At 44.9% G+C, this 27,500-nt stretch overlaps 5 protein-coding genes across 11 annotated transcripts in view; 1 reads left to right on the top strand and 4 right to left on the bottom strand.

The window, feature by feature from the left end:
- Window positions 1–4,459, bottom strand: part of kpna5 (karyopherin alpha 5 (importin alpha 6)) — a 9,937-nt gene extending 5,478 nt beyond the window's left edge. For all 3 annotated transcript variants that reach the window (XM_062987348.1, XM_062987349.1, XM_062987350.1), the window contains exons 1-10: window positions 4,345–4,459; window positions 3,016–3,152; window positions 2,723–2,824; window positions 2,399–2,498; window positions 2,219–2,313; window positions 1,710–1,841; window positions 1,441–1,529; window positions 1,025–1,124; window positions 639–802; window positions 469–547 (exon numbers count right to left, since the gene is read on the bottom strand). In XM_062987348.1, the coding sequence (XP_062843418.1) occupies window positions 469–547; window positions 639–802; window positions 1,025–1,124; window positions 1,441–1,529; window positions 1,710–1,841; window positions 2,219–2,313; window positions 2,399–2,498; window positions 2,723–2,824; window positions 3,016–3,144 (990 nt within the window). In that variant the 5' untranslated portion in view covers window positions 3,145–3,152; window positions 4,345–4,459. The remainder of the gene's footprint in view (window positions 1–468; window positions 548–638; window positions 803–1,024; window positions 1,125–1,440; window positions 1,530–1,709; window positions 1,842–2,218; window positions 2,314–2,398; window positions 2,499–2,722; window positions 2,825–3,015; window positions 3,153–4,344) is intronic.
- Window positions 4,460–4,729: 270 nt separating this feature from the next.
- On the top strand, window positions 4,730–9,015 carry zufsp (zinc finger containing ubiquitin peptidase 1). Of its 4 annotated transcripts, none has more exons than XM_062987731.1 (11): window positions 4,730–4,779; window positions 5,566–5,767; window positions 5,861–6,031; window positions 6,159–6,260; window positions 6,403–6,509; window positions 6,618–6,786; window positions 6,927–7,121; window positions 7,325–7,487; window positions 7,841–8,004; window positions 8,120–8,340; window positions 8,816–9,015. In XM_062987731.1, exons 2-11 carry the CDS (start codon window positions 5,581–5,583, stop codon window positions 8,861–8,863), a joined length of 1,527 nt encoding a protein of 508 aa, XP_062843801.1. In that variant the 5' UTR covers window positions 4,730–4,779; window positions 5,566–5,580; the 3' UTR covers window positions 8,864–9,015. The 4 variants fall into 4 exon arrangements, with proteins under 4 accessions (XP_062843801.1, XP_062843800.1, XP_062843799.1 ...); XM_062987730.1 differs by having other exon boundaries at window positions 5,566–5,773; XM_062987729.1 differs by having other exon boundaries at window positions 5,566–6,031; window positions 6,624–6,786.
- A 30-nt stretch (window positions 9,016–9,045) lies between these two features.
- On the bottom strand, window positions 9,046–12,671 carry rwdd1 (RWD domain containing 1). Its single transcript, XM_062987727.1, has 7 exons — window positions 12,479–12,671; window positions 11,518–11,577; window positions 10,855–10,985; window positions 10,558–10,701; window positions 10,007–10,139; window positions 9,794–9,856; window positions 9,046–9,456 (listed from the first exon to the last, which is right to left on the bottom strand). The coding sequence occupies exons 1-7, from the start codon at window positions 12,549–12,551 to the stop codon at window positions 9,344–9,346; spliced, it is 717 nt and encodes a 238-aa protein (XP_062843797.1). The 5' UTR covers window positions 12,552–12,671; the 3' UTR covers window positions 9,046–9,343.
- Window positions 12,672–14,239: 1,568 nt separating this feature from the next.
- LOC134302663 (calcium homeostasis modulator protein 5-like) lies at window positions 14,240–16,591 on the bottom strand. Of its 2 annotated transcripts, none has more exons than XM_062987833.1 (3): window positions 16,290–16,591; window positions 15,895–16,165; window positions 14,240–15,561 (listed from the first exon to the last, which is right to left on the bottom strand). In XM_062987833.1, the coding sequence occupies exons 1-3, from the start codon at window positions 16,589–16,591 to the stop codon at window positions 15,181–15,183; spliced, it is 954 nt and encodes a 317-aa protein (XP_062843903.1). In that variant the 3' UTR covers window positions 14,240–15,180. The 2 variants fall into 2 exon arrangements, with proteins under 2 accessions (XP_062843903.1, XP_062843904.1); XM_062987834.1 differs by having other exon boundaries at window positions 15,895–16,162.
- Window positions 16,592–17,492: 901 nt separating this feature from the next.
- On the bottom strand, window positions 17,493–27,074 carry mms22l (MMS22-like, DNA repair protein). Its single transcript, XM_062987546.1, has 21 exons — window positions 27,005–27,074; window positions 26,457–26,634; window positions 26,153–26,246; window positions 25,924–26,054; window positions 25,672–25,785; window positions 24,979–25,140; window positions 24,823–24,879; window positions 24,592–24,711; window positions 23,987–24,216; window positions 22,069–22,566; window positions 20,850–21,031; window positions 20,611–20,761; window positions 20,300–20,430; window positions 19,939–20,081; window positions 19,542–19,698; window positions 19,065–19,231; window positions 18,783–18,994; window positions 18,524–18,690; window positions 18,302–18,398; window positions 17,927–18,094; window positions 17,493–17,664 (listed from the first exon to the last, which is right to left on the bottom strand). Exons 2-21 carry the CDS (start codon window positions 26,577–26,579, stop codon window positions 17,589–17,591), a joined length of 3,180 nt encoding a protein of 1,059 aa, XP_062843616.1. The 5' UTR covers window positions 26,580–26,634; window positions 27,005–27,074; the 3' UTR covers window positions 17,493–17,588.
- Window positions 27,075–27,500: the final 426 nt, after the last annotated feature.

The following is a 27,500-nucleotide window of genomic DNA, read 5'->3' as shown; positions in this document are numbered from 1 at the left end:
AGTCACATTACTTATTACATAAAGTGTCATTATGATTCCCGCCTAACAGTTAAAGGTTGATCTGGACTGATAGTGACGCTCCAGTCTGTACAGAGTAATGGTGCTGATTTGAAACACACCCTCAGTATGTCAAATCTCAGCTCTGTTATCGTCCGGCTGGGCAGCTATACAGACATGACTGGCTGTGACTGAGGGTGGGCATGCTGAAGAGATTCCTGATTCCTCATCACTGCACTAATGCAATTGTGGCCTCTGCTGGCCAGTCGGGGTGCTGCACAAAGACGGTGAATAATGGAGAGCAGTGTGTGACTCTCTGTGAGCGGTACATGACAAAGAAGCGGTCTGTACTGCACACGTGTGTGAAGGGTTTGTGTTAGGTCAGGATCGGGGTCTGGGGAACTGGACATGACTAGATGCAGAAATAAGGCCAGCATGCTAAATCACTTGGACAGCATGAGACTCGTGTACCTGGGTTTGAATATCGTCTCCCGTGACGATGTTCCCCACAGCTCTGAGTGCAGGAGAAACCACTTTATAATCACTGTGCCTGTAAAACAAGAGTGATGATCCTGATGGACCTTCTCACATCATCCACACTAAACCTTCAGAAGATCTGAAACACTGAAACACACTCTTACATCAGCAGCTCCACTAATCTGCGACACACTCCTGAATCAATCACTGCCTGGATCTTATCGTTCGGACCATCGGACAGGTAGGAAAGCGCCCAGCATGCATCTGCCAACACATCTGGATCACTGCTGAACAGCAGCCTGGAGAGAATGCTGAGACACGGAGCCACCTGAGATACACACACACACACACACACACACACACACACACACACACACACACACACACACACACACACAGAGATTACAGTGGGTACACACTCAATTCTTAATGTGTACTCACATACCTTAGAGCATAAAGTGTATAGTACTGTACATTGTGCTAAAACGATCCGAGTATCAGGATCTGATGGATGAGACGCACAGATTCGTTTCACTCCATCGTTATTTACCTTGGTGAAGTCCGGTGGAGGGTTTTTGCCTCGGCACAGGTTGGACAGCGCCCACACCGCATTCCGGGTGGTGGTCAGACGGTTGGATTTCGCAAGTAACCTAAAAAAAACATGACCAGACTGTGTGAGACTCACCTGTAGATTCTTCATTCCATTTTAAAACTAGTTTGTGTTTATAATAAAATTATAAATGATAATAAAAGTTGAGGTGGTTTATAGTGAATTACTGATAAATCTGCACACACATACTCTTGTGCAAAAGTTTACACACCCCGGATAAAACAAACTGTGCAGACGTGTGTTCTCTGTTATGGACGTGCTCACTTTAATCAACACAGTGTGGGATCTGAACAGGGGTGTGTAAACTTTTGCACACGTCAGTAATGAAGCTTTTCTCATGTGGTGGTTGTACTCACTGTTGTAGGGAGGGCAGGATCGCACAGTTCAGTACAAAATCTCTGCACTCAGCGTTATCTCCTGCAATATTACCCAGCGCCCACACCGCCTGAAACACCAACCATCAAACCACCTCCATCATTAATCATCACATTATTCAGCATCACCACAAGAATATTCATAATGATATCTTATTATTATTACACTGTTATTATCATCATTATACTGTTAAACCAAACCCCCAGGAGAGCAGGATCTGAGTGAACTAGTCAGCGCTATATAGCATCACCTGCTCCTGCACGTCCTCGTACTCCGAGTTGAGCAGCTCGATGAAAATGGGAACGGCTCCGGTCTCGATCACCACTTTAGTGTGCAGGAACGTTCCTGAGGCGATGTTGGTTAGAGCCCACGCGGCTTCAAACTGTCCCCAAAAACAACAAACAACTTTATTCATTAAAATTATTACAACAACTTTACAGACAGAAACATATTCATGATGATTTTATTAATGAAGCTCATTACTTGGAAACCAGATGGATTTGAATCACATTTATTAAAAGAAGGTGAGAAAAGCAGAAGTGAAATTCTGGAAATATATTTAACATATAATAATAATCAGGTTGCAGAGGTGTGTCCTCATCATAGATAGATAGATAGAGAGAGAGAGAGAGAGAGAGAGAGAGAGAGACAGACAGACAGACAGACAGACAGACAGACAGACAGACAGACAGACAGACAGGAGAGTAGAATGAGCACAGACACTAACTGCTATATTAAATTCCTTCTGACGTCCCTCACCTGTAAGGTGCAGTTGTCGTTCCTCCTCAGAAACTCTACGAACCTGCTGATGACCCCCGGCGTGGCGATCACCTCGTCTATAGGGGGGTTGGGCTCTATGGGACGTGGGGGAGGGGTGGGTTAATCAGAGATCATTTATTTAAGCGTGTTTATTAAAGATCAGATGAACAGTGTGTGAACCTTTAGAGAGAAGTTTCCTGAACTTCTGAGTGGCGATGAGCTGGTGGTCAGGATCCTCCGAGAAGATCATCTGCACCATGTCTGGAGATATCACTCCATCCTGGAACACATGAAACACACACAGTAATCACATGAGCATGTTCTCCTGTTCACACCAACACCAACGACCTCAGCATCGAGCAGACAGTAGGAGGTGCTGTTGTGCAGCATGCTGATACCCTCTCCAGCTCTCCTTTCCTTAGATAGACGTTTCTGCTCTCCTGACCACAGCATCCTATTTTATAATTACACTGTGAAGAGAACAGTGAGGGTGTAGAATCTCACCGAGGACATGGGGACAGTGGAGCTGATGTCTGGATCCTGGATGGGACACTCCAGCATGGACTCATCACAAGAGGGTACGTTCACGTTCCTCCTCTTAAAGAGCTGAAATGAGAAAATAAAGAAACAACAGTGGCTTTATATGCATCATGTGTTGAGTAAATTCCCCACAGTGGTTTGATTAAATTATGAAATTATTTGTAATAAAGCTGCATATAACATTGCTGTAACAACAGAACAACGTTCTGAGATATCCTGCCGTCCAACATGACCACTGCAGTGCTGCTGAGATCTACCTGTTCCTCTCTCTTCTGTTTTCGGAGCTGTATCCCCTCCTCCTCTCTTCGCCGCCGAAGCTCCTGTGGGTTCAGCGCTTTGTTCTTATAGCTCTTCATCCGAAAGTTCTCCTTATCTGGACTCGCCATGGTGCATTCTGTGATCAGATCACGACCATGATCAGTTACAGTAAACACTGTCATCTAGTTCTGTATTTCAGCTATGCAAATCTGATCACGCCTCTGGTGTTCTGCTCAGCGTGGGTGGAACACAGAGACACACTAAACATCAGGAGCAGATCAGAACAGTTCCTGTGAGACCCTGTCAGAGACGACAAACTGAAAACCATGTTTACATTCTTCGTTCTTACACATCCACCCAGAAGCTGTGAAGGTTCCTTCCTGAGCCTATTGTGGGATTTCTCAAAAAATCCCCTGAGTCAGAAATAAACAATGCCAACTCTGATCAGGTGGGCATATATAATCCAAAAACTACCAAAAAGACGAATTAGAACCTGCTGAAACACAGGTGTCACCGTTCACAGTCAAGCAGGCTTGACACCCCTGCTCCCTGAATGACGTTGATGAAGACGATCACATAGTGAAGAGGTAACGTTCTGGACAAGGTTTATGGACAGATTGAGTTTCTGGACCACAATCATGGTCAGAAAGTTTGGAGGAGGAAAAACTAGGCTTTAAAACCCAACAACACTGGATCTACTGTAAAGCATGGTGGTGGCAGCATTATGCATTGGAGCTGTTTTGCTGTAATGAAGATGGAACCCTCAAAATTCAATATTTTTCCATACTGGACTCAACTTGGTGTTCCAACAGGACCCAAAACATCGAATATGTTCCAGAAAACCAACACATGTGGTAGATGTCTGATAATTCCATGAATTAAACCAAATTTATAGTGTTCACTGTGCTGTTCTAATGAGTATTGTTATATTAACGTAAGCTAACCTAATGGTATGTTAAATTAAGGATACGATATCGCGATGTATCAAAGTCAAAACATCAACCTGCCCCACTGAGAAAGTGTACGATGGGGCTAACGTGCTAAATATGTGCGTTACAGTATATTATTATGTGCTCATTTGTATGATTACGGCTGAAATGTGTGTGATCTGTTTGTAACACTGGCACACAAACAGATCACACACATTTTAGAGCTAATGCTAATGCTAATGCTAATGCTAACGCAAATGCACTGTACGTAATGACAGTTATGTTAGCTTAGCATAGCTACGCCACAATATGTTATCGCGTTTAAACTATCCATGACAGGACTGCGCCAGCTCACACGTCATCGATAACCAATAATCGACAACCTCTGATCGATCTTACCGGTTCTGGTGAAGTTTTGTGCGAGTTTACGGTCAAGTTTTTGACAGAAGCTCTGACTCTGACAACATATATATGGCGGAGACTAGCACTCCCTCACAGCGTTAATTTGACTGTGTCCCAAATCACACAGCTGCCTTGGTGTACACTTGCTCGATAGTGCGCACTACAATCCGCCTGATGTAGAGTATTTAACATTTGTAGTGTTCGCTTTATTTGAGTTGTTGTTGCTCCTAGATGTTTCCACCCCACAATACCAGCACTTACAGAGAAATAAAGCAGATCGATCAGGAAGCATATGAGGTTTTATCTTAAAAGTGCAAGCTAAATATTTTAAACACAAGATAGGTGCACTATTTAGGGCACTAGTAATTGGATTGTAATACAGCCACCTGCTCCTCAAACAGAAAGCGATAGCTTCAGTGCTAACGAAATTGAGTAAGTAATATTTACTAAAGGTTTTAAAGAATTAAGGTTTTGTTTATATTTTTGTGTGAAAATCGTGCTTTATCAATTCATTTAAGTATAAATGTAGTAAATAAAACAGGTTGATCATTCATGATTTCATTAAAAATCGGGGGAATCTGATCAGCACTGAGCATCCACTGACTATCACAATACATTTATTTACACAGAGCAGGTGATTGTTCGATATTCTATCGATATCGTGATGTAATACTATTAAGATACACATTTCTGAGTATTGCCTTTATCTTGAGGCATTGGTGCTTTTGTCTGATATGTAGTCAAAAGTATGTGGACACTGTTTTAGTTAAATCAACTCTATAGTGCATCACAACACCTTTGGATTGAACTGGAACGCTGACTGTGAACTAAGCCTCATTATTACATTTACATTTTACATTTTCAGCATTTAGCTTTTATCCAAAGCGATTTACACACAATGAGCTGAGCACGATGAGCAATTGAGGGTTAAGGACCTTGCTCAGGTGACAACTTGGTGGTGGCGGGGCTTGAACCGGCAACCTTCTGTTTACTAGTCCAGTACCTTAACCACTGAGCTATCACTGCCCGACATAATCCATTATCTAACATAAATGCATGTACTCCAGAGGTCATACTCTAAAAATGAGTGAAAGTGAAGGCTGATGTAGCAGCAAAGCAATGGTGTGTTGTGTGTCTGTAGTGTATATTTGATACATACTGTACGTATGAATGTAAAATTCTAATCATAACATCATGTTTGTTGTTTGTGTGGTGCAGCTGAACCCCTGCGTGATGCCGGTGTGTGATATCTGCAGTGAGGAGCTCATGTGTGACTCTGAGCTGAAGACTCATCTTCTCCTGACTCACCTGGAGAACGAGGCATCATGTCCGCTCTGTTTCCTCTCAGGTGTTTCCTACGACGAGCTCAACTACCACTTCAACACAGCACACGTGGACATGGACGCCCAACACACACCTGGTACAGGTGATCTCAGACTGATGGGATTAGCAGATACAAAACCAGATCAATCAGAGAGAGCTTCAGATTTACCTGGTGTTTCTACCTCATCAGGATCTCAGGATTTACTGGGTGCAGCAGAGACGCCAGTCAGATCTCCTGTCAGATCTCCAGTCAGAACTCCACTTAGATCTCCAGGGGCAGCAAGCAGCCATAGAAAGAATCGAGAAGGTTTGATGGAACATCACAAGTCCAAACAGAAACGCCTCTCTTCACCCCAAAAAGGTGGCGCTCTTATCTTCTGATTCATGATCAATAAGCAAAACACAAACACTTTAAAGTTTGGGTTTCATTTTCGTGTGTGTGTGTGTGTGTGTGTGTGTGTGTGTGTGTGTGTGTGTGTGTGCTACAGAGAAGAAGTTCTCGTGTCCCATGTGTAGTTTGGTCTGCACTGATTGTTTCCTTCTTCAGGAACACGTCGAGCTGCATCTCCAGCACCAAACCGTTCCTGAAGGTGAGCGACAGTGGTAATGCACTAATCCAGAATGAACAAAATGAGATCTGTTTGAATCAGATTGTGTGTGTGTGTGTGTGTGTGTGTGTGTGTGTGTGTGTGTGTGTGTGTGTGTGTGTGTGTGTGTGTGTGTGTTGAGCAGATCTCTCAGCAGACCTGAGCTTGGCGACACGGCTGCAGGAGGGAGAGGAGAGGAGGAGGAAGGAAGAGGAGACCAAACGAGAGGCTGAAGATTTTAAACGTTTACAGGTGGGTGTTAGATCCCAGGACCCTGGAGCTGTGCAGCATCTACTTTACCAGCTGCTCCACCCTAGAGGAGCACCACTGTTTGTGTGTGTTTTGACTGTGTGTGTGTAGAAACAGTTTGGGATGGATAACGGTGGAGGTTACCGTAAGCAGATGGAGAGGAACATGGAGCGAGCCGTATCTCGAGGTCACATGACTCCCTCTGAGTTCCACAGGAAGCGAGTGGAGATGATGGAGACTCTGGCGTCAGGAGTAGATGACGGTCGAACCAGAACCTCAGGTTAGTTACTCCTTTTCCACACCCTGATTCTGAGGGCCGGGTGTTCCTGGGTGAATGAGGGTGGAGTTTGGACCATGAGGTCATCATGTGTGTATTACCGGCCTATCAGAATGAAAACTTTGTGTGTGTGTGTGTGTCAGGTTTGATGTCAGCACTGTATGATCATTACCAGCGTGAGATTCGGGACGTGGCCCGGGTGTGGCTGTGTTCTGAAGCGGATCACTTCTCCTCGTCAGAAGGAGATCACGGGTGGGGCTGCGGCTACAGAAACTTCCAGATGCTGCTGTCGTCCTTACTGAGACTCGACCTGTACACCGGCCTCAAAACACTGCCTGGTACACGCACACACACACACACACACACACACACACACACACACACTCACACACACACACACTACATGTACGGAACAGCTTACGGTGTCTGATGGAGGGAAGGTCGATGATTACTGAGTTTAATGTTTATATTGATCTGATCTGCTCATGATCAGACGGTCGTGGCGGTATCTTTCACTGCAGTGTCTGTACTCCTGTTTTAGACTCGTTACCCAGCATCCCACAGGTCCAGGCTCTGATTGAGGCGGCATGGGCGGAGGGTATTGATCCTCAGGGTGCGTCCCAATTCAACCGGAGACTAAAAGGCACTCGCGCCTGGATCGGAGCCACTGAGATCTACGCCGTCCTCACTTCCCTCCGACTCAGGTGTGTACATGTATAACAGCATTAATATTCTGGAGTGCATCTGTGGGAATTTGTGCTTATTCAGACTGAGAAGTGTTTGTCACATCTGGTGTTGATATTGGATGAGAAAGCCTGGCTCACAGTCAGTGTTCCAGTGTATCCCAGGTGTTCAGTGGGGTTGAGATCTGGGCTCCACTCATGCTTTGTGCACAGGAGCACAGTCATGCTGGAACAGAACAGGGCCTTCCCTAATCTAATCCACAAAGCTAGAAGCATATCGTTTATTTTATCATTAGAAGTGTGTCCACATACTTTTGGCCACATGCTGTATCCTGTAGTACTCAGACGTGGTGATGATTTTGGGTTTGTCTCAGGGGGCGCATCATGGATTTCCACCAGCCCACCGGTCCCAGTGATACACACCCCCGACTGTTTGAGTGGGTGAAGAATTACTTCTGTGCTCCGTACAGCGGGGGCCCTAGAACCCCCCCCAGAGTGGTGAGGACCAACCTGCCACCAATTTACCTCCAACACCAAGGTGAGAGCTGCGACCTCATGAGAACGGATTATTTATTTTGGATGGCATGAACCCACCTGGCATTGTTCAGAACAGTAACTGATGGAAGTGTGTGTGTGTGTGTGTGTGTGTGTAGGACACAGCCGGACGATCGTAGGTGTAGAGGAGAAGAAGAACGGCAGCGTGTGTGCGCTCATGTTTGATCCGGGATGTTCTTCAGCAGAAACGAGGAAGCTCTTGAGTCCGGGCGCTAAATCCACTTCCTTTAATCGCCTCCGACGGTTCCCCTCCCACCTCAAACACCGACAGTACCAGGTGGTGGTGGTGGAGGGGGTACTGACCGAGCAGGAGAAACAGGTGAACATACCCCCCCTCCCACACACACACACATACACACACACACACACACACACATACACACACACACACACACATCCTTATCACTCATCACTTTAGACATTCCAGTTTATCCCGAAGGTGTTTAATGGGTTTGGGTTGATGGCTGCACTCCAGTTCCTCCATGCCAAACCCATCAAACCAAACAGTGTCATGCTGGAACAGGAAATCCCCTTCCCCAAACTGTTGCACTAAGATCAGAGGCACATCATTTATCTTAGATCATTGTTTTTACACACCTGTTACAGGTGGGTGTGGCTGGAACACCTGGTATCTTTCATCCTTACAATGTATATGGTCAGCATTGTGTCAAGTATACCTGCCACGCCCTGCCATGCCCCGCCCATTCTATAATCTTTCATCCAGCTGGTGCGACACAGCAATGTAGGGACTCACTCATTCATTCCAGATGTTTTACTGTGTGTGTGTGTTTCAGGACCGTGTGTGTAATTCCAGGACTCTTCGTGCTGAGAGAATCCCGTAGTGCTTCCACACTGCAGATCTGAGCTTTTATACTCAGAACACTGAGAGTAAATGTGGGTGAGTGAGTGAGTGAATGAGTGAGTGAGTGAGTGGGTGGGTGAGTGAGTGAGTTTTTACTGAGATGAAATGATAATAAAATGTAATTATTTCAGACATGGTGTGGTGCATTTATTTATTCATGTATTTATTATATAAAGGCAGCATTTGGTTCTTTAATCACACATTCTCAACTAGGGCCATTTAGAGTAGCCAATCCACCTTCTGCATTATTGGAAGGCAGGAGAAAACTGAAGAGCCTGGAGGAAAGCCACACAGAGATGGGAAGAACAAGTGAGACTGCTAAAAGACGGTAGGGAGGATTCTCTCCAGAGGTCTCCTGGGTAATAAATAAGCTGTAGTTTGAAACGCAGCCCTGTTCCTTTCTGACCAGAGTGGAATAAATCAAATAAGTTTTTTTTTTACTTTTATTTATTATGAAACACTAATCATCATCACTGCCCAAATCCAGCGGGTCAAAATCAGGATCATCCTCGTCCAGCTCCAGGTCGTCCATGTCCTGGAATAAAGACTCGTCCACTTCTACACTGTTTCCAGCTACCAGAGAGAAATCAAACACAGAATTTAATATTAAATACAAACTCTACAAGATTTCTTTATTTAGAACTGGATTATCTCTTCATGAGCATCTTTGATCCACTAACATTAGCAGTGTAGCATCTTTATTACAGTATTAAACACAGATTATAAATAAATGAATAAAAATGTTGTGATGCTTCACAGTCAGGTCAGAGACATATATTACATGTTTATCATTTATGAGTAACATCTATTCATCTATTCATCCATTTAGCCAGTAGTTTTTCATGATTGTTAATTTATAAATCAGTAAAATGTATTTTGTTCTAAGAGTAATTATAAATAAAATCCTCACCTTCCTCCAGGAACTGAATATCTGACGTGTCCAAGTTCTGGTCTGTTTCAAACAACTGCTTCCCTGTAACAGAAAAATAAACTTCTTATTAAAAAACAGATTTACTGGAGCAAGAGAGAGAGAGAGATACACAAACACTAGCTAATCATGCTTACAACACTAACAATACTGTACTAAATATCACATCTATTATAGAAGTGATGATCATCGTACCTGTGAGTTTATTTTTTCCAGCTTGTTCTTCCTCTTTCTGTTTTGTTCTCTTCAGTTCATTCATATCTCTCTCAAACTGAGCCTTCCACACCAAGAAGTTCTCGATCGTTACTACAGTCCCCTGAAACGCTTTCTACAGAGAGAGAGAGAGAGAGAGAGAGAGAGAGAGAGAGAGAGAGAGAATCAGAAAGCATATAACTGAGGGTGAATAAGTGAGTATGATGAGATCTTTCCTCTTCATCGGTTCTTTACAGAATGTGCTTAAATGAACCCTGAATCTGAAGAAACTTTTATCTGAAGCAACCTACAGGTGGCGCTCATGTATCATTCCCAGAAACACTAAACTTAAAGCTAAAGCCAGTCCATCAGTGTGTTACACTTACAAACTAACACTAATGAGTCATTTAGAACAGCCAATCCACCTTCTGAATGCTTTAGGAAATGGAAGGAAGCCAGGGTACCTGAAGAAAAGCCACAGACTGACTGTAGGGCTGAACCCTGGAGCTGTGCACCACCTACACTGTGTAATAGAAAAGTTCATCCTGCCGTACCTTCTCTGCTTCCTCTGCTTCTCGTTCCTTCCTCCTGTTCTCTTCTTCTCTCCTGATCTTAATCTGATCCACGATCTCGTTTAGTTTCTCCTGTACTGCTGTAACCAGTGTGAAGATCATCACCATGCCCAGGTTCTCCTCCGCCTACACACACACACACACACACGAACCAGAATAAAAAATACTGAACTGATTTAGCAGGTTCTGTTCGTCGACCTGATTCCTCTATCACCCAACATTCCCTTCATCAGACACAACCAGCTTCTATCATTTAGGGTTTAGACCCACTGTACCCACCTGCTGCTGTAACAGGCTCAGGATCTCCTCTGTATCTGAATCCTCCAGGTTCTCCTGTGTGTGGATCTCCCACAGTGGGGGCTCATCTGGGTATTTCTCTACATACGTGAACTTTAACGTTACCTGCACCGCTGAGAGAGACACAGTGAGAGAGACAGTGAGAGAAAGACAGTGAGAGAGAGACACAGTGAGAGAGACACAGTGAGAGAGACACAGTGAGAGAGACAGTGAGAGAAAGACAGTGAGAGAGACACAGTGAGAGAGAGACAGTGAGAGAGAGACACAGTGAGAGAGAGACACAGTGAGAGAGAGACACAGTGAGAGAGACACAGTGAGAGAGAGACAGTGAGAGAGAGACACAGTGAGAGAGAGACACAGTGAGAGAGAGACACAGTGAGAGAGACACAGTGAGAGAGACACAGTGAGAGAGACAGTGAGAGAAAGACAGTGAGAGAGACACAGTGAGAGAAGGACAGTGAGAGAGAGACACAGTGAGAGAGAGACACAGTGAGAGAGAGACACAGTATGTGTGGGCCCTGTGTTTATACACCCAACAGTAACTGACTGGTAGATCTGGGAATCAAACCTATAACCTTTTGATTGTTAGTGCAAAGCCCCTCGTGCACTTAGACAGTTGATGATGTGGTATGAGCTGGTACTTACTCTCCTCTCCTGGGTCTGATGTAACTGTGATGGTGAAACTGGTCGGATCTTCTGATAAAACTGAAGAAAAAAAAACAAAAATATTAAGTTTATCAGAAGCTTTAAACTAATAAACGCTTCATAAATAATGAAACAATTTATTTTGACTCTGATTCTAGATCTCAATTAAAAAACATCAGCTCTTTTATAATGATTTAATGATGACAAACGTTTATTATAGATATTAGTTAGAAACAAAAGAAATATTTGATTCAATTCATCTTTATTAAAACATGAGCCCCTTAACTACTGGCTTCAGCTGTTTTTAGCCACTAAAACAGGAAGACCAAACCATACAGCCATCACATCTCTACAGATGAAGACGGGCAGTAGGATGGTTGGCATGGCAGAATGGCATCAGTCAGTTCATCTCATCTCTGCCCTGTTTCACCTGTAAGCTGTTCTAGCTGAATCTGGGTTTGGTAAGTAACTGACTGTTCTGCAGATCTCTGAGCTCCTGTGAGGGGTGAGATTATTATCACAAACACTTTTCATCCATGTGGTGTAACTACACTCTCCACAATAAATAATAAAACTTCATTTAACCGTTTTTGTTATATAATTAGATATTAGTAAGTGTGGTGCTGTTTTTTTACTAAAGTTTAAAATAACTAAACTGAATTCCTAAACACACGAACCTTAAAATTAATTCAAACCAGAGCTGTAAAATATATATATATTAAATAATGTAAATAAATGTGGGTTTGGTGACTGTGAAGTTTATGTAGGATTTTTCCTACAAACTGTTTATTTTTAGGATTTGAACGTATATTTTAGTTTAAATTATATTTGTATTTAGTTTCTTCTAGTAGTGTTAAATTGAGCTAAGCTAAAGCTAGTTAGCATTAGTAGCGCTGATCCACGCCACACAGGCTGGTTAGTCTTAGCTTAGCATGCTAAGTACAAAGCTAACAGTTCTTACCTGTGAATGAATCTGGATAAATAGACTCTATCGCCTCCAGTTCGTTTCTCTGCTCCTCTCCATAATCCGTCATTTTTAATAAATTAATATTTAATGTGACATTGAATGTAGTGATGATTTAACTCTGTTTAGAACAGAAGCTAACAGCGTGTGCTAATGGACTGACTGGACTCACGGGTTGCCAGATTGATATGTTTAATCCCTATTATAACTAAATGAAATCAAAACAAATGTATATAAATGTTCAGTTATGTACATAAGCACATAAAGAGTAAAAAAAATAAATGTATGTTTGTTTCGATACGCGGCTAAAAGTGTTCCGTACAACTGAACTTCGTTAATAAATCTTATATTAATTTTGATATATGAATAAGAATGTGTGTTATTTTGCTGGTGTGAGTAAATGATGATGGAGCTTCTATATTTCTATAAGCAGTAAAATAAGCTTCAGTGGAGAAACTTCAGGTGAGAGAAAGAGAAAATATTTCACCGGTTCTGTGCGGATTGCTGTTAATATCACCAGGGTTACATATAGCACATTGGTGAGGGTTTAAGTCCATCGTGGCAACACTTGACGTACTGTCGATGTTAACATGATCTGCTTGTAATGCCTGGATCGAGTTTATTTCATTTGGATAGGGAGCAGCTTTTTGGTTTATGTTAAAATCGTTTGGAATTCAATCAGTGCAAAAATATTAATGAAATTGATTTGTTTAATGTTAATTCTTCACATGAAGACATTAGTGAGGACGTATTAATAAAGTGCCTCAGATTGACTTTACACGCCCGTTTTCACACATTTTTTCCCTCCCACCCGTTTTCTCTTGTGCTGCTTTACTGAAGTTACATTTCATCACATTGTGTCAGCAAATAAGTTTAAATGTAACTTTCTGCAGCTTCGTTTTTGTGTAAATATAGAGAAATGATGAACGCTGGTTTCTGATATTAAGTGTAATAGATCTGAATAATGGTGAGCTAGTTTGTGTTTAGAATATAAAAGCTTTAAAAATGCAAAATAATGAAGATTTCATCTTTATCACCGAGACAAAAATAAGTTACAACCATCTAAACCAGCCTGAGCAGATGAGGCAAAATAAAAACTGAAATCTGTACATTAGATTCTTTTTGTATTAATTAAAACTGACAATAAAAAAAACAAAAAATGTGCAACTTTTATAGAAGGTTTAGTTTGTAATAATCAGCAGAATGTGTTTGATGCCCGTCAGATGATTGAAACCAGTGTGTTTGGGTGCATCAGTCTTGATGTTTCCTGTATTTATGTGGGTATTAAACCTCAAGCAAGTCTCAAGTTTCCTGTTTCTGATCACAGGGTTTCAGAAACAACACAATTATTGAAACCTGCACAGAAAAATGCTGGTTTTACAGAATATTTTTGCACTTTTATTGAAAAAATAAGTGAGAATGTTTTAATGTAAGCAAAAATGTATTCTGAATTTTTACTCACATCTACATGTGCTAAATGTATTTAGGGTGGTCACGACTATCACAAGGTTCCTACATGCAGAAATACAGAGAAACTCTAAATGATCCATGGAACTCCTGTATTATGGGATGGCAGGAGGACATGAGTGATTCCTGATTACACATTAATGGATTTATTTTTACTGAGGGGTGAAGAAGTCAAGACATTCCTACAACATTTTACCAGCATATTGAGCATCAAAAACAAACAAAATTATTTGAGACTCTAAGCAGATTATATTAAAAGTTTATTCATAATTTATATTTATATACACACGCTGCACTGTAACAAAGCCGACATTCAAGTTAACACATTAAAAACATTCACATGCAAATAAAAATGTTTGTTATAACTGATCAAAAATTAGTATTAATAACAAAAGTAAAAAGTGAGTTCAGATTTATTTGTGACCAGTACGTTGTGATCCCTGATATATTTATTAATGGCTTAATCATTGTCTGCACCTCTGAGACAGGTAATAACACCCGAGTATAAATCACTCCAGTATAAATCTGATCTGGACTGAAAGTGGTTTATTTAACAATAGTGGTGTTAGATCAGATCAGATCAGATCGGATTAGACTGGATAATCCAGGTTTATTTAACCACAGCATGGTGATGTAAGTAGGCCAGAACAATTACTGCTGTAAGTTATTAATCATGAAGCTTCAGACATTTAAATGATTTAGACAAATACGTAAACACCGGTCCAGTCCGCTAGTGTCTACATAATTCTGAGCTGTAACAGTCATGAAGGAAACCTGTAAAAACAAGCAGTGAGTTTATTTTAATTATTTTGGATCAGACTGAAGCGCGACCTGTTCGGACAAGCAAACCGCGACTGTTCTGTGATTACAGGAGTAAAGATGGTGGACCAGGAGGACTGAGAACTTCTGATAAACTGAAACATCACTGCTGGCGTCTCTGTTAAATATGATCACTTAATTCATCTCATGTTGAAGATGGTACAGAGGGTTGCTGGGATCTCAGGTACCTACAGAAAGTAAGTGTGAGTTTTTGTGATGGACTGGACTGTACCAGGTGAATTCCAGCATTATCCCCAGTGTTTCTGGGATAGGCTCAGGACCCACCACAACCCTAACCAGAACCAACAGTAGATGAAGATAAATAAATAAAAATATCATGTAGTTGGTTAGTTCAGTTTAAATCTATTGTAGTTTAGAATTAGACGGGATCAGATCAGATTATTTTGGGTTCTCTACTCGATGCTGTGTTCCATTTCCAGTGGAACTTTTTCGGGGCTGTAGTCCCGGTCGGAGCGCTCCACGTACCTCTGCAGGGTGCTGTAGTACTGCTCACTGTGAGTGAACGTGTTTAAAGCTGAGATGTGCTCCCAGGCTTTATGGTTAGGAAAGGGGAACGCCTCGGGTTCCTTGTTCTCAAAGAAGCTGTTCATGTTCCTCTCGGCCAGCCGGGTGGCGTAAGCGTCCGCGAAGGACTCGAACTTCTCCTTTTCCTTCTCCATGTAGATCTTCCAGAAGGTGAGCTGCAGGTAACTGACCTTAGAGCGGCAGTTTTTATAACACGTACCGATCAGAGCCACCATGGCCGCGCTGATGATCAGAACCCAGCCCAGGATCTGCAGACAACAAGCACACGCACTCTCATTGTGACTGGTCTCGGCAAAAATCTACTACAGTGCCAATAGCTCCCCCTTGTGGAGAAACTTCAGCCCGCTGTGTATGTGAGTGAGTTACAGCAAACAGTTTCTCATCAGAGAGAAACAGAAAGTGGAACTAGATGATTATAGAGAATCCCCCAGTTAAACCAGTTGCTTGTGGTGAGTGTACCTGTACATAACCAGTGGAACCACATTCAGTCCGTCAGTGAATGACGTGAATAAAATCAGAAAGTAAACAAGTGAGATTTTCTTCTACTACGACTCATTATTATTATTATTATTATTCCTTACCTGAGACTGAGCTCTGAGCATGAGGAGAAGCTCGTTAGATTCTGCTGGGGGTAGATTGGCGGTTTTGCAGGGAACTTTAGGCAGTTCCTCTTTACAGGTCCTGGTGTGGTTCTTACAGAACCAGCTCACCACCGACTGTTGGTCCATTCCACTCAGTGCACACTCATAGAACGTTCCGTTCAGCAAAGCTACACTGAGCCACATGATGGGGGCCACCAGAGCCCCCAAAACCACACTCCCCAACACTGAGAGACAGCCCAGACAGTTCCTCCTGCAAACACCCCAAAACACCATCACCTGTTAACTGCATAATTACAATCTACTCATGATTCCATGGGGGTGGGGGGTGTTAATATTAATAATAATAATATTAATAATGATCAGTATGTTGTTACCTGTGAGGACAGAGTTTTCGGGGGTTGATGCAGCAGCCCGTGTAGAGCTTCCAGAGGCGCGTGCTGAGGAACAGTCCCACGCTGAAGAGCACGAGCGCCGGTGCCAGCAGGTAGACGAGTCCATACATGACGTTCTGCTGGGAGTTACAGGGACACTGGAAGGAGAAGAGGGAGAAGAGTCTCTCACTCCCAATGGTGACTATGGCCATCATCCCATAGCCGATGGTGCTCTTCTGGTTGGTGAAGAAGCGCAGGACCCCACTCAGAGAGTCCATGGTGGGTTTCAGAGCTGCTGGGAACATCAACAACAACAAAAAACACCCAAAGAAACAAAACCCTACAAAGATCTGATTCAGTATCAGAGCAAATCAAACATCAATCAGATACGGTTACACTGTAGTTACACTGTAATGTTACACCGTAACTCCGTGTGTGCGCTCACACACTCGCTCTGCTTTCTTTCTCCTTTTGTTTTCCTGTTTTCCCCCCAAAATACCAAAAACTCCTCCCTGTAAATCCCTCAGTTTAACTCCACCCTGCAACCCCGTCTGATTCAGTCTGTAACCAGCTCATCTGGTTTCTGACTTCCTCTCTCTCTCTCTCTCACACACACACACACACACACACACACACACACACACAAGTTCAAAGACTCTCTCTGTCTCTCTCTCTCTCACACACACACACACACACACACACACACACACACACACACACACACACACACACACACACACACACACACACACACACACACTTGTGTATGACTCATTTGTGTATCAGTGTGTGTTTGTGGTGGTGACTTTTCAGATTGTTTTTAACTCCTCACTGCAGATCATTTGCATGTCAGTTGGGAGGGTGTGTGTGTGTGTGTGTGTGTGTTTCGGGGGGGGGGGGGGGGGGTGTTACAATCCTACACACAGCAGTGAATCTTCTGTTCCTGTTATTGGTCACAACAGCGGATCATTCATCAACATCCTCCTCGGTCACCCCAAACCACCAGCATGTTCTCCCTCACCACACCCATCAACCTCCTCATCATCATCCCTCCCCCTCCCCCTCCTCCTGCAGGGCGGCTCCATCCTCAGCACCCTTCACCTGATAACTCTCATTCCTCCTCTGCACACGCTCAGACCGTCTCCCCAACCCAAACAAATTAAATCCAAACGTTCACATTCCTCTCCAGAGCTCAATAAATAACTATTAACAATCAGATTTTAGATTTATTGAAAATGTTTATAATAACACATGAATCCTGCACGAACACAATATTTACAGTATTATCACAGAGGTCAAAGGTCAGTCCTGTTCCAGATGAACCATCTCAGCCTGACCGGCGTCTCCTAACAGTGCCAACAGAGTCCTGTACCCGTTCCTACACACACACACACACACACACACACACACACACAGAGCAATGATCAATAATAATATTTATGTATTTATTAATGTGCAGAAACATCATGTGCTTAATTGTATATAACATGATTTTATCATCTGTGTGTACGTGTATATATGATTAATTCTATAATACACTCTGTGGCCTGAATGATGTGGACACCCTCCTGATAATGAAGGTCAGGAGCTTATGGAGGAGGATGTGACCCTCAGGCCGGGTGCAGATCTGATGATGGTACCTGAGGGCGCTGTTCCTCCCGAGTCCTCTCTTCTGCTCCGTGTTCCGTAAACTCAGAGACAGAACCGGAACCAGAGCCGCCACCGCCGGGGGGCTGAGAACCGCTACCGTCTCCAAAACGCTGTACATCTGAACCTCATACACACCCTCGTTCTCCTCTACAAACGTACTGCACACACACACACACACACACACACACACACACACACACACACACACACACGATCATGAAGTGCCTCGCCCCATGTCCAGTACTGCACTAAATACCATAGGTGGCGTACTATTTTGGTATAATGGTGAGTACGATAGTGTGTGGTTTGGGACGGGGCCACAAGCTTCTCGAGGATGTAGAGTGAAGTGTACTAGCCCTACACACCGTAGTGAGATGATGAGCTCCTCACACGGTTCTCCTCCGGCTGCAGAGGAACTTCTTTCCACCATCAGCTGCACACACTCCGTACTCAACTTCCTCACTAACACACACACACACACACACACACAGAATGTTCCAGAAGTATTAGGACACAAGCAAACTAACAGCTCACTGATAATCAACAGGCTGAAGAACATCATCAGCAGCTTCATCATCAGTTCTCACCTTGAGGTTCATTAACCAGCATCAGACAGCGCAGTACAGGTGGGAGGGGCAGCGTGAGGAGGGCGGGGTCAGTGTCATTACTGCGTCTCAGGAGCTCCAATAGAAACATGAGCACGGCTGTCAGTCGAGGAGGAGGGGCGTGGCCTCTAAACTGCAGGAAGTTCTCTCTACACAGAGAGTTGAGAGTCGCACGCTGAGAATCCCTACAGTCAGATCCAAAACACCAGCTGAGATCATTACATCACATGCTCTGGTTTACCTGATCACCTGCAGGATGCTCCGCCTCAGTGCCGCCCCGTGTGGGGTGGGCGTGGCCTCACAGCCAGCCAGCAGCACCGGGTGATTGGCTACTGCTCCGATAGTGGGTGTGGCCTGGAGGAATCGGCTCAGGTACTGACTGACGACGTTACGCAGCTGCTGCTTCAGGTATGAAACCTGAGTCTGGGCCACGCCCACTGCTACAGACAAACCCTGAACACACAACACACACAAGTTATTACCAGCGTAAATCTCTCACACACACACACACACACACACACACCTGCAGGTAGAGAGGGAGCGTGTCCCGGAGGGCGGAGATGAGTTGTGTGGGCGGGGCTTTATCCTGCAGCAGCGAATGAGGTAGCAAGAGGACGTCGATGATGCGCAGGAGGAGGGGCTGAGCTTTAGCTGTGGCCAGCAGGGGGCTCCACTGCTTAACCACACAGCCTGAAACACACACACACACACACACACACACACACACACACACACACACACACACACACACACACACTCGAGAACTTAAACTACATTACACAGCCACAGGTTTTTACACCCCATTCTGAAAGGTTTTCCAGCACACTTTGGAACACAGCTGCTGGGATTCAGGTCCGTTATTCCACGGCAGCGTTACAGTGGTTGAATTGGGCCAATAATGGGCCGAGTTTAAAAATATTAATGGCCACCTTTTATTCAGTTAGAGCCCAACAGAGCAATGCTAAAGGCTAGCTGGTACAGAACAAGCAGACAGACTCACCGAGGACCCAGTAGGTGGTGTGCAGACCCTCTGGACTCCTGTTCAGTAGGTTTGGTTTGATGAACTTCATGAGGTCTCCTACATACTCCAGAGCTTTACACACCAGAGATATACGCTCAGTCTGTACCTGCAGAGAGTGATACACACGACCTACAGACTGTACACACACACACACACACACACACACACATACAGACACAAAAGTTACACACAGAAAATTAATAGTTGCACAATATTTCAGTAATGACGTGGACCTGTGTGTGTGTGTGTGTGTGAGTTATGTGATGTGTGTGTGTGTGTGTGTGTTATGTGATGTGTGTGTGTGTGTGTGTTATGTGATGTGTGTGTGTGTGTGTGAGTTATGTGATGTGTGTGTGTGTGTGTGTGTGTGTGGTACCTTTATGAAGAGGCTGAGTGCAGGTTTGGGTTCTAGTGCCGCCGTGTCGGTGTTCAGTCCGGCTCGCTGAAACAGAGACTGAACCTCCGGTAACCTGAGGATCAATCCGGTCAACTCACACAACTGTTCCTTTAGATCCCTGTCTGTACACACACACACACACACACACATACACACACACACACACATACACACATCACACACATCACACACATCACACACACACCACACACACACACAAGCACACAGAAAATGTAAATTAAATGTAGAGAGCATTGCACTCCTTTACTAGTTACAGTGAGAAACATCAACATTAAACCTCACTCAGTAAATCTTTAGTGGGGGGGGGGGGCACAGGTACCTGCTCTGCTGGGGTGGGGGGTGTCGGGGCTGCTGATGTGCTGATGCTGCTGTAGAATACAGCGAATCCACGCTTTCACACACAACGCTTGAGCTGAATCACACCCACTGCACATCTTACACACCAAATGCCTACACACACACACACACACACACACACACACACACACACTCACCTTACTGAATACATTTATCACAATGTGCTTCAAATATAAGTGGGAGGAGCTAAACAGTCTAAACAGCCAATGAGGGTGAATTAAGCCAAAGATTGGTGCTTGAAACAGTAATTAAGGGGGGGGGGGGGTCGTGTACTCGTTATTCAGTAGCTGGTTCAGGTAGCGGGTCACAAGTAGTGGCCGGAGCATCTCATCCCAGCCAAAGCACTGAAGCATATACTGGAGTGGGCGGGGCTGGAGGTTCTGAGGGGCGGAGTTAGGCAGATCCAAAGCTAACCGAGTAAAACCTGAATAAGAGAGAGAGAGAGAGAGGGTTAGTATCAGGAGAGTAAAACACCACAGTAAATCACAGGTTACTGAGCTGGTGTTTCTGACCTGCAGCGGCGTGAGCGAGCTCGCCCGGGGGGGTCTGAGAGAGTCTGTGTGAGCGCAGGAACGGCAGGAAGTGAGTCCACAGGGTGACTGCTACTGCTAGATGGTGCTCTTTCACCACACTGAGAGGAGGAGCAGCACCAGCAGACTCCAGAGAACCAGAGAGAGAAGACTGCTGTACCCTCCTACAGAGAGAGAGAGAGAGAGAGAGACAGAGAGAGAGAGAGAGAGAGAGAGAGAGATTAACTGCTGCAACACACAGGGACTGGTGAAAGTCACAGGGGCCATAAACGCACCTTTTCAGTTCACCACCATCAGCAATCCGACTGTATGAACTTCAGTAATAAGATAGCTGATAAAACACACTACACTCTCTTTTCTCCTCCACCACTCCTACTGTTAACTCAACCAGCCAGCAGGAGGCGCTGTTACAGCAGCAGCAAAGAGATTCACCACCCGGTCTTCCCTCCCTCAGGCACCATCAGTCGTGTCTGTAGAGCATCCCACTTAACCCGTAGAACCTTCCAGACATGAACCTGAGCCTCCATAATAAATCTACAACTTTGTGCATGACCTGACCAAATGGCAAACAAATCCACCTCCTGCAGCATCACAAACACACATCATCATCACAGAGCCTGATGTTCACAGCCCACAAGTCCCAGAGAGTGAAACCAAACCGAAGTTCTGACACTGACGTCACCTGTGTGACCCCCGAGTGCCTCCTGTAAACAACACCATCGTCCCTGCAGTGACCTCCTGAAACAATCCACGCTGTCTCCTCTCTCACACACACACACACACACACACACACACACACACACACACACACACACACACACACACACCTCAGATCTGTTATACTGCAAAGCTAACCGTGAGAATATCAGACCCTGGAGAGACACACACACACACACACACACACACACACACACACACACACACACACACACACACACAGCTGTGGTAACTAGCGTCCATCCTTAAAAGATGCAGTGACAATCCTGAAAGCTTTTATAACTCACCACAGATCAGTCGGACTTTAAGGCGCCCTGCAGTCGCACTGGTGCTGTTTTTGAGCTGAGCGTCTACACTGACATGAATGACTATATTTGGGGAGTGTCCGAACTTTAAATACCATATATTTAATGAAATGAGGAGTGTGAGTGTGTGTGTGTGAGTGTGTGTGTGTGTGTGTGTGTGTGTGTGTGTGTGTTCTTACCGTAGCTGCATCAGCACCATCTGCAGGAAATCGAGCGCCGTGTCGAGCTCTTTAGCGCCACACGCAGGCAGCAGCAGGCCGAAGCCCTCGTTGATAAGCCTTTCCTCTGAAAGACACAAGGTGGCGCTGCTCTGCCACACCTGCCCCACACCTTCCAAGTAGGCAGAGATTAAGCGCCACAGCTCCGCCCTCCTCGGCAGGGGTGTGGTCTTGAGGTAGAACTCTCTCGCGGCGTTGCTGAAGGAGCCAGAGATCCGGCCGGCGGCCCCAGCTACGTCCACGCCTCGCTCCACATACGCCAGCAGCAGAGCTAATCGTCCTCGCCACGACATCACCGTCACCGCCGCAGGCAACCGATACGCTAACAGGTCCAGGGCGCGGCCGGCGGTGTCCTCTAGGTCAGCGCAGAGCGACAGGACCAGGAAGAGGAGCAGGAAATGATGTAATCCGCTCTCAGAAAGCTCAGCCATACGCCGCTCGTGGAATTTAGAGTAGATCCTACAGAGAGAAACAAACACAACATTACAGTTACACTTCATCATCTCTCAGGTACAGCCGCCCCTCTATAGTCACCCAGTGAGGACCACTGCTTATTCACCATCACACATGATAATCATTTACTCTCATTATTCTAATAAAAACCTCTTCATCACACGCTCAATGTCTCACCATCATCTCAACGAAGAGCAAAAAACTCTTTATTTTTATTATTATTATTAATAACAGTATTTAATCATCTATTACATCCAGGTTTTAGCTGGACCTCAAAATATCTCAGTAAAAAACACGCAAACACACACAGAACATTTCAATTCTAGTGATGGAGTAAAAGACACACACAGAAAGCCTGTGTGTGTGTGTGTGATTGTGTGTGTGTGTGATTGTGTGTGTGTGTGTGTGTATGATTGTGTGTGTGTGTGTGAGAGAGAGAGAAGCATGAGTGGTAGAAATCCATATTGCCCCCGACAGACCCCAAACACACAAAAACCACAGGGTGCACCAACACTAACTGTTTTATTCCATCACTGATCCCACACACACACACACACACACACACACACACACACACACACACACACACACACACACACACACACACAACCATTGTGTGCTCTTAAAGGGGCGGTACCCATATCAGATCTTACACTGAGTGACCGGTTCAAAACGTCTCACTGTAAAAGCTCCATCATCCTCCTGAGAGCTACAAAAGAACTGATCAGCACTAATAATGCCATCAACACATCTGGCCAGGTGTCTGCTACTGTTGGTTCTTGTGTTTCTAATCCACCTTCTGCTTAATCACCAAGAGCTGCTTCTTTTGTTTACTTAGGTGTTAAAAAGCTGATTGTTCCTCTTTATACACGACAGAACACACTCCCTACAGTCAGACCTTTCCAAAAACATCTTCTCTTTAGATTCTCTTACTCTGTGTGTGTGTGTGTGTGTGTGTGTGTGTGTGTGTGTGTGTGTGTAGCAGATGCTACAAATTCTCAAAGTCACAGCTGAACACACTCCCTGCTGCTCTTATTGATACAACACTTACCTGCTGGCTATCTCTGTGTGTGTGTGTGTGTGTGTGTGTGTGTTTGTGTGGCCGCTGGAGCCTGACCAGCCCAGCTCATTGCTGCTGGACGAGCGAGAGTCTTCGTTAGGGCAAATTAACCGCCATGCTCGTTAGCTAATTAGTCATTGTGTTTGTTTCACGTTTCAAACAGCAGGAAGTCATTATGCAGAATTATTCCACCCCCACAACACACACACACAACACACACACACACACACACACACACACACACACACACACACACACAACACACACACACACACACACACACACACACACTTTTAAAGTTTGTTTCCATTCAGACGTTTCAGAAAAGTGAAGCTGTGTTAATAGATCAAAACTGTAAACACTGACCTGCCCTTAATCTGCCTCCAGGGGGCGCCGTTCTGCTGCTTCAGGTGCAGCGCTAGCATACGAAGAAAAATAAGAAAAGAAGTGGTGGAGCGATACAGCTGGGCGTGGCTCGTGGAGTTGAAAGGGGCGGGGCTACAGCAGCTCTTGGCCTGTTCTAGCAAAGCCAAGGGGGTGGAGCCAACACTGGCCAATCCTGACACGCCCAACCACGGAACTGTGAACGATCCATTCTGTAATCAAACATAATCAATATCTGATATGAGAACAAAGAACTAAACCAATCGTGAAGAGCTACAATTAGCTGGGTATCAAGTGGGCACGTGCCGACTCATTTCTCATGCAGAGCCTCCTGATTTTACAGATTAGAACAAAAGTGATCAAAAGGTGGGTGGTTCGAATCCCAGCTCCACGAAGCAAAACAATGTTGGGCCCTTAAGCAAGGCCCTTCACCCTCCTGGCTTCAGGGGAGCTGTAATAACGACCGACCCAACACCCACTTTTAAACAACAAGCTGGTATATGCAATCAATCAATCAATCCAATCAACACATCCATTAATTAATAAATCAATCCATCGAGCTGGAGCTTAGAAGTGGACTGATGTACCAGGTTCCTGCTGTAGAAGTCCCACAGTGTGTTGATGGACGTGAGGTTGCTCTCCCACATCATACTGAGAGAGAGACAGCAGTGTAGGTACATCCTCATCTGATCCTCCTGTACCGCCACCTACACACACACACACACACACACACACACACACACACACACACACCATTTCTAATAAACCATAACTAAAGCACATCATGATCATACAGCAGTAAGAGTGTTAACACACACCTTCACGTCACAGCTGGACTTCAGCAGCTCACACACAAAACTCCAGTTATCATCCAGCTGTTTCTGTAAAACAATTAAAAATAACGATGTCACCAGTGAGCTGCTGATTAATTGATCGTGATGTGGACAGGTGAGGGGAACCTGTAGACGTGGTACCTCGTTTTGGAGCGCTCCGTTGCGGTTGTACATGCCGAGTTGGGTGAGGTGCGTGATGAGCCACCAGGTGAAGCCCAGCTTGTCCTTACAGTGTGGGGTGACTGCAGACGGCGCCCCCTTCAGGACCGAGTTCAGCAGAGCATTTAAATAACCCCAGAAGGACTGTGGAACACAGAGCGGTTATTAAAATCACAATTAAAACATGAGCGGTGTGCTCACCCTCCATCCTTTTACATCGTTACGTCGTTTTCAGTTCCCTAATGAGTATCGCAATCCTTTAACGCTTGCACACACGGACGCTTTGTGTTTAACGGTCAGTGGGGCCAGGACACACACAGAGCTTCTCCACGTGGAGGGTCACGCTAATGTCCAGGTGAGTCCCCTCGCTCAGGTCTCAGCAGCTCGGCTAGTCACAGAGATGACATTTCACAGCAGGATTGGAGAAACACCATCAGACCTTTCCACCCTCAACCAACACGTGTCAAAGGGAGCGTGTGGTGATCTGGCTCTCAGTGGGTCATCCCAGCAGCAGCGGAATCACAATTGGGAATTGGAAACAACAAAACTGGGAGATGAGGAAACGGCTAATAGAAAAAACTTTATACACCACACATGGAGAACTGTCTACATATTTATTGTCCTCTTAAATTACTGTGTGTGTGTGTGTGTGTGTGTGTGTGTGTGTGTGTGTACCTGAGTGTGTAAGGTTTTGCTCCTGTGTTCCAGGAAGTGGATGAGCAGAATCCAGAGCTCTTTGGTACACGTACACTGGTAATGATGGCTGATCAAGGCCTCGGTGGGTCTCACCTACAGGAGTCAGACAGACCCAATCATCAGCTCTACAGCCCCCTCTCTCAGCACACACACACACACACACACACACACACACACACACACACACACTGCACCTGCTGAACCTGCTCACCACCGGTACTCATCACCTACCCTGCTGTACGTGTCCATGGAGAGAGTCATGAGGTCACACAGCAGGTTGTTGAGATGATCCCCAAACAGGCTGATGTTGGTGAGGGTTTCTCCTGTTAAATCCACAAACTGTTGTCCATATACGACCTGACCTGCAGACAGAAAGCAGTGAGACTTTACTCTACAGCGTAACGTCAACGGGACCCTCACAGTCCTGGCAGCAGAGGTGGAGGAGCTACAGATGAATTACCCATCAGTTTCTGTCCTAATATGTGCAGGATCTCTAGGAGGGCCCAGTGAACGTCCAGGTGGAGGTGCAGTAAATGCCATGATGGAGGGAAAAGCTAGAGAAAAAAATATTTTAATAACTCATATAAAACTGGAAGGCATCATTTTACACCATAGAACCCATGTTTGTTAGTTTACCTAACACCCTATTACATCAAACACTCATCTCTTACAATCCTACAAACCAGTGCTGTATATATTAGTGTTTAGGACAGAGCCGGGGTTACAACAATTCTAAAAGGACATGAAAGCCTGCTGGTCTTCACCTTTCCCTGGTGATGGATGGTAAAGGCACTCTGTACATTAGCCGGTAAATCTCCGAGTCTGCCGACGAGCAACATGAGGCTGAACAGCTCCTCCACTAAAGCAGAGGGGAACTGAGCCTCCATCTCAGCGAACGGTGGACTGACCTCCTCATCTGCGGCACAAGGAACCTCCACGAACCTGGTGAGGAACACAAGGCACTGAGAGGATTCAGGGGATTTAAAGAGGAACATTATCCACCTATCTGTAATAGTAATTTGTATGTGTCTGTCCATCTATCCAAACGCTCGTGTGTTTTTAGAATCGTCGGCCTATCTGCCCATCTATTCCTACAGCCACCCATCTGTTGATCTTCACAGCTGTCTCGCTACCTGTCTGTCTGTACAGCTTTCTATCTGGATAAAGGATTATTTATTATGGCTGTTGATCAGTCTGTTCAGTCCAGCTACAGCTTTATCACGGTCTATCAGTCTAACAGTATGGCTGTTCCTCTGCTTATCTAGATCTACAGCTAGCTGTCGTTCTGTCCTGTGTGAGTGTGCATGATTACCTGTGAACAAAGACTTTAATGTACGTAAGAAAGCACACACACTGCTGCCTCAGCTCTTCTGCTTCATAATGAAGACTGCTCGCCTTACCTGAAAAAGATCAATGAATTTAGTATATGTTCAGACCATCAGATCCACATCTAATAGATCCCTCACCCTCACACGCACCATCAGATCCACATCTAATAGATCCCTCACCCTCACACGCACCATCAGATCCACATCTAATAGATCCCTCACCCTCACACGCACCATCAGATCCACATCTAATAGATCCCTCACCCTCACACGCACCATCAGATCCACATCTAATAGATCCCTCACCCTCACACGCACCATCAGATCCACATCTAATAGATCCCTCACCCTCACACGCACCATCAGATCCACATCTAATAGATCCCTCACCCTCACACGCACCATCAGATCCACATCTAATAGATCCCTCACCCTCACACGCACCATCACATCCACATCTAATATGCCCCAATATCTAAT

Source organism: Trichomycterus rosablanca, chromosome 25 (assembly GCF_030014385.1).
Source record: "Trichomycterus rosablanca isolate fTriRos1 chromosome 25, fTriRos1.hap1, whole genome shotgun sequence".
Taxonomy (NCBI): domain Eukaryota; kingdom Metazoa; phylum Chordata; class Actinopteri; order Siluriformes; family Trichomycteridae; genus Trichomycterus; species Trichomycterus rosablanca.
Note: the sequence above shows the minus strand (reverse complement) of the source record. Positions and strands in the feature narration are given on the sequence as shown.

Excerpts from the sequence above, each read along its gene's own strand:
- zufsp (XM_062987728.1), top strand. The coding sequence starts at position 5,581 with ATGCCGGTGTGTGATATCTGCAGTGAGGAGCTCATGTGTGACTCTGAG. Across the intron at positions 6,032-6,158 it reads CCTCTCTTCACCCCAAAAAG|AGAAGAAGTTCTCGTGTCCC; the intron begins GTGGCGCTCTTA and ends TGTGTGCTACAG. Across the intron at positions 6,787-6,926 it reads CGGTCGAACCAGAACCTCAG|GTTTGATGTCAGCACTGTAT; the intron begins GTTAGTTACTCC and ends TGTGTGTGTCAG.
- rwdd1 (XM_062987727.1), bottom strand. The coding sequence starts at position 12,551 with ATGACGGATTATGGAGAGGAGCAGAGAAACGAACTGGAGGCGATAGAG. Across the intron at positions 11,578-12,478 it reads TTATCCAGATTCATTCACAG|TTTTATCAGAAGATCCGACC; the intron begins GTAAGAACTGTT and ends TTTTTTCTTCAG. Across the intron at positions 10,986-11,517 it reads ATCAGACCCAGGAGAGGAGA|CGGTGCAGGTAACGTTAAAG; the intron begins GTAAGTACCAGC and ends TGTCTCTCTCAG.
- LOC134302663 (XM_062987833.1), bottom strand. The coding sequence starts at position 16,591 with ATGTTCCCAGCAGCTCTGAAACCCACCATGGACTCTCTGAGTGGGGTC. Across the intron at positions 16,166-16,289 it reads CGAAAACTCTGTCCTCACAG|GAGGAACTGTCTGGGCTGTC; the intron begins GTAACAACATAC and ends GGGTGTTTGCAG. Across the intron at positions 15,562-15,894 it reads TGCTCAGAGCTCAGTCTCAG|ATCCTGGGCTGGGTTCTGAT; the intron begins GTAAGGAATAAT and ends TGTTGTCTGCAG.
- mms22l (XM_062987546.1), bottom strand. The coding sequence starts at position 26,579 with ATGGAGGCTCAGTTCCCCTCTGCTTTAGTGGAGGAGCTGTTCAGCCTC. Across the intron at positions 26,055-26,152 it reads ATTAGGACAGAAACTGATGG|GTCAGGTCGTATATGGACAA; the intron begins GTAATTCATCTG and ends TTCTGTCTGCAG. Across the intron at positions 25,786-25,923 it reads CCATGGACACGTACAGCAGG|GTGAGACCCACCGAGGCCTT; the intron begins GTAGGTGATGAG and ends TGACTCCTGTAG.